We start from the raw sequence: 10,084 nt of genomic DNA, 5'->3' as shown, positions 1-10,084 counted from the left end.
CCTCAGCACTGAGGAAAGGAATAGATAGACTTAGGGGTTGAAACTTACTGAATAACAAAATGCATTACTATTTATTTATACCTTTTCAGTTTGAACACATTTTCTTGCTTTCTACCGCCGCCCCCCACCCCCGTGACTACAAGTGTTTGCATATAATCATGGAGCTCCATTTCCTCAGTTTAAAAAAAAAAAGGAGAAATAAAAACTTAGGTATCTACCTTAGTAGCTGTTATGAAGATGAAATAAGATAACATTCAGGAAAAAGTTGTGAAAAGTGGAAGGACAGAGAAAGGCATCTCAAACTGTTGATGGCCTCTTCATTTCATTTAGGACCTTCCAGTCTTCAGGCCTCAAGTTTATGTCAGATATTCACAGTGTTTGTTTTTACGCTAAAGTGTGAAGGACTCCCACTGGCTTAGAGTTTCCATTGAGTACATTTTACTATAGAAATGCCTTTGATTTCTATGCCCAGTGATGTCTTAATAATGGCAATCACTTTGCCTTGGCTCTTCCTAGGGTTGAAATGTCATCAGCAAGTAAGAGCTTGATGGGGCTCTGAAACCTAGTGAATGTCCTCAGTTTTCACATAATGGAAAAAAAAAAAAAAAGGCCCAGAGAGCTGCAGCCACTTCCCTGAGACTCAATCCAAACAGGAGGCACAGCTCAACCAACTGTGAGATCCAGTCATCCCCCTTTTCCCTTAATTCCACATTCCTCCATCGAACGAGTTTTTCCACATCTGAACTCATACATTTGAGATGACTTTAGCAAAGGCCCCATGCATCTTCATCTTTTATTTTATGAAAAAGAAAATTAAAAAATATGAACTTGTTCTGCTGCATTCACATTTTGTCAGATATAATTTTTAATTATCTAGTAATGTCTAAATATCTTATGTCTTCTTAACTGCATTTGAAAATTTCATTTAAAAAAAAGGAAGACAGAAGTGTGGGATTAACAGATACATACTACTACATACAAAGTAGATAAACAACAAGGTTCTCCTGTATAGCACAGGGAACTATATTTGATATCCTGTGATAAACCATAATGGAAAAGAATCTGAAAAAGAATATATATATGTATAATTGAATCACCTTACTGTACTCCTGAAATTAACACATTGTAAATCAGCTATATTGTTCAATAAAAAATTGTTTTAAATTTTAAAAATAAAAAAAGGAAGATAGAGACACTTGAAAGAGCATTATAATCATGTGGCATGAAGACAATTCAAACTTTCTAAGGCCCTAAAATGTGGGGAGGGGATGAGTGAGGTGTCAGATAACTTTCCTCCACCTCTGTTGACTAAATATAGATTTCCAGGCCCTTAGTCAAAAGTAATATGAGATTTGGGATCTACAAAATTCCAATCCCTCTGTTTCCTTCACAAGATACAAGATGCGAGATCATTAAAATACTGCACTTGAGGGACAGCTTTTGACTTAAAACAATCCAACCTGTTAGACTAGAAAAACATTTACTTCTCATTTACTGCCCTCTATTCCTGGTTAACTTATGCATGAGCTTATCTTTGTTCTATGCATTTTACTGAGAAAGCGAGAGGACAATGCAAAATTTAAAAATCAATAAAACGTAAACCAAAATAACATAAATAGATTTTCACTAATATTCTGGAAGTCATTAAAGCAATTTATGTTTCATGCATTCCATTAAACTTTCTAAAATTCTCCAGGATGATTTAGACTCTGGGTAGCTAAAAGAATTTACATATATATATTTTTATTTATATGGCTTTCTTTTCCTATTTCTTTCAGAAATTACTAACCACACAAGGAAGGTCCTTGTTTAGCATGAAGAACCATGGTTGGCAAGACAAACCCTGACCAGGACACACCCTTGGGAACATTAAATACCAGTGAAGCGTCCTGAGGCTGATACAGCATGTGGCCCTTGACTTTGTGTGCAAATAAAGAAGACAGACGTGAAACAGCCTGGTTCCATGCAATCTGCCAAGTCTGGGAACCAGGGAACGAAAATTGAGTCTTGACTCCCTCATGAACTACTTATACCCTGTTGGAGCTCAGGTTTTATGACATGAGAGGATTGAGCAAAATTACCTGAGCAAAATTATCTTTGGTTTTTATTTAATTTTTTAACTTTCTAGACAATTCTATAGGTTACATTCCATTTACAGTTATTACAAAATATTGGCTTTTAAAATACAGAGGATTCTCTTGAAATAATACCATTTGCAGCAATGCGGATGGACCTAGAGATCATCACACGAAGAGAAGTCAGAAAGACAAATACCATATGATGTCACCTATATCTGGAATCCAAGAGAGGACACAAATGAACTTATCTACAAAACAGCAACAGACTCACATGCATTTTTTTAAATCTTAAGAATTGCCTCTATTAAGGGAGGGCATCAGGAAATATGTAATAATCCAGGAAAGAGAGAATGAGAAGGTAAGAAAAAAATGAAGCAACGGTGAGCAAACTTGGGAAATAAATTGGAGAAAAAATAAAACCATCACAGAAATTAAGGGGAAACTGGAATAGGAACAGAAGCAAAAAAGATACTGGCATACATTGGCAGCTACATGGATGGACCTAGAGATTATCATACTAAGTGAAGTAAGTCAGAAGGAGAAAGACAGATACCGTAGGATATCACTTATATGTGGAATCTAAAATATGACACCAATGAACTTACCTATGAAACAGAAACAGACTCACAGACATAGAGAATAGACTTGTGGTTGCCAAGGGGGAGGGCATACGGGGGAGGGATGGATTGGGAGTTTGGGATGAACCAATACAAACTATTGTATATAGAACGAATAAACAGCAAGGTCCTACTGTATAGCACCGGGAACCGTATTCAATATTTTGTGATAAAGCATAGTGGAAAAGAATATGAAAAAGTATGTATACATATGTATACCTGAATCACTGCTGTATGGCAGAAATTAACACTACACTATAAATCAACTATACTTCAAATAAATTAATTAATTAATAAACAAAATAAAATAAAACAAAGAGGATTCTCTCTAATGGGAAAAACAGGCACTCCCACAGAGGATGACAGATGTCAGTGGTCAGATCAGGGAAGCTGGGAATTCAGTAAGAGCTGTCGGCTGAGGTCCTGGTAGGTACAGGGATCAGAACAGGTAGAAAGGTCTGAAATTCAAGCCAAAAGACAAGCTGGAGAGTGGTACCTGCAACCAGGAGTTACGATGGACACCTTGTCAGGTGAATTCTAGATCTGTGATGTGCTCACTCCCAGGCCAGAACGTGTGAGGGAGGAGAAAAGGCAGGACATGAACCACGTTATGACAACGATAAATCACAATTCACAAGCCTCGCGTGTGTCTGTGATGCCCAGAGCAGCTTGTGAGTCACGGCTGATCTAACCACTAGGAAGGCTTCCTAAGGAGAGGAAGTCGGTGATTAAGCTGTGTCCCCAAATCCGGTAGGGAAATCCTTTAACCCGTGAAAAGGAGGAGGAGGTGCTTAATTCCAAAAAGAAAAAGTGCAGACTGAGGAAAAGTTTGGAAAGTGGGTGAAATGGCTCATGAAGCGAAGCTCTGCGGATCTAAACTGGAAGGGGCAGGAAAGAGTGGGAAATGAGGAGTTATCCTGGAGAAGGGATATCATTAAATTGGCTTGTGTTTTCTGTGAAAGGGGGAAAAAGGAACAAATGAGAACCTTTCGATTTAACAAGTTATCATTTATCAGAATGTGAATTTTGGAGAACATACATTGGGGGGAAAAAAGAGAGACGGAGAGGAAAGAGTGACAAAAGAATATATGAAAAAAGACTGAGAACCAACAAGAAGAGTGGTTCACAGAGATTTAAAGAGTCCTGGGGAGGGGAAGGTAGGAGGGTAAAGCAATACTGGGAGAATGGCACCAGCTGGCCTTTCTTTCCTGGATATGGTCTCAAAGTGCACAGGAGCATTAAATTTTGTACTAAAGATTTAGAAAAACAGAAGCCTGGGCTGGGAGTTCTCCTGAAGGAAGAGTGAAGTGGGGGGGACGCGGCGGTGGCAGCACCGACAATGGGTTTTCTTGGAGGATTTTTTGGTCCCATGTGTGAGATCGATGTTGTCCTTAATGATGGGGAAAACAGGAAAATGGCGGAAATGAAAACGGAAGTTGGCAAAGTAGAAAAGCGCTATCTTTTCTGTGATGGAGAATCTGTTTCAGGAAAGGTAAACGTAGCCTTTCAGCAACCTGGAAAGAGGCTAGAACACCAAGGAATCCGAACTGAATTTGTAGGTCAAACTGAACTTTTCAATGACAAGAGTAATACTCACGAGTCTGTAAACCTAATGAAAGAACTAGCCTTACCTGGAGAACTGGCTCGGAGCAGAAGTTATGACTTTGTATGTACGCAAGTTGAAAAGCCACGCGAATCTTATATCGGTGCCAGTGTCTGCTTAAGGTATTTCCTTAAAGAGACAATAGCAAGAAGACTGACAGACTTGGTAAAAGAATATGACCTTATTGTTCACGAGCCTGGTACCTATCCTGATGTCAACAACTCTATTAAGATGGAAGTGGGCACTGAGGATTGTCTACACATAGAATTTGAATACAATAAATCAAAGTATCATTTAAAGGATGTGATTGTGGGAAGAATTTACTTCTTATTAGTAAGAATAAAAATCCAACACATGGAGTTACAACTGATTTAAAAAAGAGATCACGGGAATTGGGCCCAGTGCCACAACAGAAACAATCGCTAAATATGAAATAATGGATGGTACACCAGTAAAAGGTGAATCAACTCCAATAAGACTGTTTTTAGCGGGGTATGACCCAACTCCGACAGTGAGAGATGTGAACAAAAAATTTTCCGAAAGGTATTTTTTTTTTTTTTTGGCTACGGACATGCAGGCTCAGTGGCCATGGCTCGCGCGCCCAGCCACTCCACGGCATGTGGGATCCTCCCGGACCCGGGCACGAACCCGCGTCCCCTGCATCGGCAGGCGGACTCTCAACCACTGCGCCACCAGGGAAGCCCCGTAAGGTACTTTTTAATTCTAGTCCGTGTTGATGAGGAAGACAGGATGTACTTCAAGCAGCAGGAGATCATTTTGTGGAGAAAAGCTCCTGAAAAACTGAGGAAACAGAGAGCAAACTTTCACCAGAGAGTTGAATCGCCAGAATCACAGGCATCTGCTGAGCCGCCTGAAATGTGAACTGAATAGGAGAAAAAAAGAAGAAAAAACCTCCTACATCCGTTGAGATTTAAGCGCGGTGGGTTAAAGATGGTCGCAGCGTGTAGGGCGGGGGAAAAAGCCAAAACCCCATTTATGATAGCCTTCCTTTATCTTACAGTGCTGAGTTTATTCTATGGCATAACTAAATGTTCTTCACGTATATACATATTTAAAAAATGCTTTCTTTGAAACACTGGAACTTTCTTAAACTGCCGTGTTGTTTTTTTCTTTTTTAACTGCACACTTCCATTTAATGATAAGCACTCAGCTATATATCAGCATAAACATTAAAGATTTTCATGTGAGTAGGTTGGTATTTGTGATTTTGCTTTCTTTCTGCATAATGTTGATTACAGATTCTTTGCTTCTCCTTTTTCATGCTAATGATTACCTCTTATTCTCTACATGCAAAAAATTAAAAATATTTGGTGTTCAAATAAAATTAGAAAACCTGAGTGGCCTGTACATCCTGCAAAGATGTAAAACATGGCATTTCAATATTTTTGAAAACTACATATATGATTTTCCATACATGTTTGAGAAACGCACACAAGTGTTTTACTGTAGGTGCCTCTGAGTCTACCATTCCGTGGCTTCCTGAATTTTGTTCTCTTTGAAGTCTTCTGTGGTGTGAATTTTAAATTTTTTTCCATAAGAGATTATGTGGCATGTCATTGCAGCTTTTCTTGGGGGGTGGGGGGTGGGTACCATATTAAGTAACCATTTTGCTACGACTATCTGATAGGTACCACTGTATGTTTTCTGCAATGCGGAGTTGACTCTATGTTGGCATTTTAGTTTGTTAAAACTATATAATTTTTCCATAAATACTCTGAAAAAAATTTTTTTGGTTTAATGAAGCTTTTTAGCACATATATGCAAATATAATTTTCTTGCAAATATTCTCTTCCCTTTTCAGGGGAAAATTTGAGGATGGGGGACTCAGGAGAACAGGTGAAGTATGTCGTTACCCAGATCTGGACAATTTCATGTTCATTAAATTGGAACCTTGACTAGTTCAAACTTTAAAAACTTCTTCATCCACTCTGTTTAAATTTTTTAAACATTAAATTCAAGGAATGTTCAAACCCTCTAAAAAAGAAGGTTGCAGTCATCTGTTTTTATGCTATGCATGGGGTCTGATTGCAAATACACTAAATGTGGGGTGTAGGAACTAAAACGAAGCCTGTTGTGTGAAACTACTTTCACTTATGGTTCAGTGGTTTTGGTACCAATATTTTTTTATACACTTCAGTGCAAGTCTTGTCAGTTAACCTTACTTTATGAGTAAGCTAAGTAACTCAAATTACATTTCTTGAAGCCTGTTTTACTACTACGGCACTTTGAAAAATGGTCAGTAACCAACTTCTTAACTGGCAAAAGGTTCCATGTACCATGTGCTGAAGCATCTATTTTTTGTGTGTGTGGTACGCAGACCTCTCACTGTTGTGGCCTCTCCCGTTGCGGAGCACAGGCTCCGGACGCACAGGCTCATGGGCCCAGCCGCTCCAAGGCATGTGGGATCTTCCCGGACCGGGGCACAAACCCATGTCCCCTGCATTGGCAGGCGGACTCTCAACCACCGCGCCACCAGGGAAGGCCTGAAGCATCTGTTTTAAATGTGGTTATCTGTGAATGGTAATGTTTTCCTTCATGTAAGTGCCTGTTCAGAGTTTCAAAATTTTAAAATGCCAAATACTTTCATGGTCACTTGCATGTAGTAATCTGGAAACTATTCAAAGAAAAATTGAAAATCAATTGTATTTAACCACCCTCAAACAGTGCAACCATGATGTATAATAAAGAATTTGAAACAGAAAAAAAAAAAAAGATTTAGAAAAAGTTAGGAGTAAGTCTAGAGGGCTGTTGAGTTATCACAGAAACTTGATGCCACTGATTCCAGGGCTCCACTAGGTGAGGTCCCCCAAACCACTGATTCTAAAGTCTGGGCATTGAATTTATTGGTGAGAAAGACAGGGGGAATCCCAGACCCAACAATGGCTGAGTTAAGGTCATGACAAACCAGTTTCACACATATAATTTTCAAAATGCAAAACAAATTGATAATCTGAAAGCCCTAGAGAACAACCCGAAGTGAGCAGATTTTGTAAAGGACAGGGTTTGAGGTAGCTGCTTCAGCTAGAAAGAGAGGGGGGATTTCTAGAACTAAAAAAAAAAAAAACAGTAGGAGAGCCTCAAATTCTGTGTATAAATGCTGCCCAAATCCCTGGTTGCCCCCTGAGCCATGCAAATACTGGGGAAATTCAAGGTGATCTAGATAAGGATAAAAGAACACAATTACATGTTAAGTTGCTGTTTACTTAATTGCCGACCTTAGTGAGAATGAACAGAAACCAGTCTCCACCCAACATTCACAATGTCAAGCATAAAATTCAAAATTACTCAACATACAAAGAAATATGAAAACGTGACCCATTCTCAACAAAGAAGCATAATCAACACAGATCAGTCCCAAAACGACCCAGATGTTAGAAGGCAAGGATTTTAAAAGTGGCGATTACTAATGAGGGCCATCAATTAAAGGAAAATGGGACTCACAACGAATGAAAGACAGCAAATCTAAGCAGGGAAGATAGAACAAAATGGGAATTCTGGAATTAAGAATACAACATCTGAAGTAAACCACTGAAGTTGCAAACAGTAGAATGGAGAAGACAGCACAAAATGTGAAAACTGAGCGATAGAAATGACTGTGTATCTGAAGAAGAGAGAGGAAAATGAAGATCTGCAAAATGATATAAAGTGCCTAACATATGTATAATTGTCATCTCAACAAATTGAGAATAGGGCAGGAGAAAACATTGGGAGAGATAATGGCCACAAAATTCCCAAATGTGGTGAATTTAAAGATTCAAGATGATCTTTGAACCCCTAGCAGGATACACAGGAAGAGAACCATGCCCGGGCATGTAACATTCAAACAATGAAAACCAGAGAGAAGATCTTGACAGTATATAGAGAAAAATGGCACATTACACACAGGGACCAGTGTAGCAAATGACTACTCACTTCTCAGTAGAAAAAACTGAGACCAGAATTGAGTGGAATGCCACCTTTAAAGTGCTGCAGAAATAGAGACACAGGTGTAGAGAACAAATGTATGGACACCAAGGCGGGAAAGGGGGTGGTGGTAGGATGAATTGGGAGATTGGGATTGACATATATACACGATTATATATAAAATGGATAACTAATAAGAACCTGCTGTATAAAAAAATAAATAAAATAAAAATTTTAAAAATAGAATAAAAGTGCTGAAAGATGCTAACACATATATATGGAATATAAAAAAAAAAAGGCTCTGAAGAACCTAGGGGCAGGACAGGAAGATGCTGACGTAGAGAATGGACTTGAGGACACAGGGTGGGAGAAGCTGGGGCGAAGTGAGAGAGTAGCATGGACATATACACACTACCAAATGTAAAATAGCTAGTGGGAAGCAGCCGCATAGCACAGGGAAATCAGCTGGGTGCTTTGTGAACACCTAGAGGGGTGGGATAGGGAGGGTGGGAGGGAGATGCAGAGGGAGGAGATATGGGGATATATGTATACGTATAGCTGATTCACTTTGTTATACAGCAGTAACTAACACACCATTGTCCAGCAATTATACTCCAATAAAGATGTTAAAAAAAAAAGTGCTGAAAGAGAAACCAAAATCTTTTCAACTCAGAATTCTCTAACGGGAAACAAATACCTTTCAGAATAAAGGCCAAGTAAAACTGCAGGTGGGTCTCGCTAGTATTATTTCACAAAATGCGTATTCCTGTTGACCCAAAATGCTTTCTGTTGACAGAGTCTTTTGTTTCTAATGCCCTGAAGGGAAAATGACAGAGACCCAACCTGAACTGAACCCATAGGCCATATCTTTGCCATCCCTGTCTCCTGGTGAAATAAGCACTAGAAGTAGAAAGCAGAAGTGAATAGGAAGAAAGAAGCTAAGTTCATCAGAAAGAAACTTTTACCACTTGGATTATTTCTGGTTCAAAACCTCAGGAGCTTCAGGGTGTAATCTGAAACCTGCCCCCACACGTGGAGGGCAAGGAGAGACCACTCCAGACTGGCAGGGGGGCAGTTTTAATAAGCAAGGGGACTTGGATCTTGGGTGGCCCCAAGACCCGCAGATCTCCTTACCCGCCCGCCAGAATCTTCAAGTTTACAGATAGGCCTTAACTGGGTTCAGTCACGTATCCAGGCCAGGTGGTCTCACTCCCTCAAGGCTGTGTCCTCGGAACGGCTCCCACTGTGGGAACAGTAGGCAGACGCAGCTTCCAAGGACGGGGGCGGGGGGAGGAGCCTCCAACTGCCCTGGTCCAGCTCACAGGTCAACCAGGAGTCATGTCCTCTTGATCTCCCCCAACAACTATAAAAATGCCCAACAAAAAGCAATCAAAATTAGAGCTTCAGATACAATAATGTATCTAGTTTATCAGTCAAAATGTTTTAAATATAAAATTTATTTTCCTCTCAATATGCATGACATTGAAATGTTAATACTCTGGCAGAGATCAGAAAACAGAATGTGAGGCTACCCTGCAGGCCTGAATATGCTCACCCCACATCAGTAGCAGTCACTCCTATGTACCACTACTCTTATGTTTCAAAAAGCAGTGAAGAAAAGGATTAGTAATTGGCACCAATGAAGTAAGAAGTTAACATAAGGAAAAAAACTTTTTTTAAAACAAATTACAGAATGATTTTGGAATGCAGTTGAGCGGCTACACATTAAAGTTTAAGCTGTCCATCCTGCAATACTGAGATGTATCAGTAACCCCACCTTTTACCACGGAAGACTTTAGTATCTTTCAGACTGTGAAAAAGAAATGCAAACATCTTGTATAAATAATAAAACTGCAGCTCTT

General features: G+C 39.4%; 1 protein-coding gene across 1 annotated transcript; it reads left to right on the top strand.

Moving 5' to 3' along the window:
- Positions 1–4,034: 4,034 nt before the first annotated feature.
- Positions 4,035–5,180, top strand: LOC114901975 (vacuolar protein sorting-associated protein 26A-like). The gene is given in 3 exon segments (XM_029234256.1): positions 4,035–4,670; positions 4,672–4,841; positions 5,009–5,180. Coding segments are annotated over 3 exon segments (978 nt in total).
- The last annotated feature ends 4,904 nt before the right edge of the window (positions 5,181–10,084 follow it).

The sequence above is a fragment of the Monodon monoceros genome, unplaced genomic scaffold (genome assembly GCF_005190385.1).
Source record: "Monodon monoceros isolate NGI ecotype Baffin Bay Population unplaced genomic scaffold, NGI_Narwhal_1 Super_Scaffold_2, whole genome shotgun sequence".
NCBI lineage: Eukaryota > Metazoa > Chordata > Mammalia > Artiodactyla > Monodontidae > Monodon > Monodon monoceros.
The sequence above is the reverse complement of the archived record's forward strand: the minus strand, read 5'-3'. Positions and strand labels throughout refer to the sequence as shown.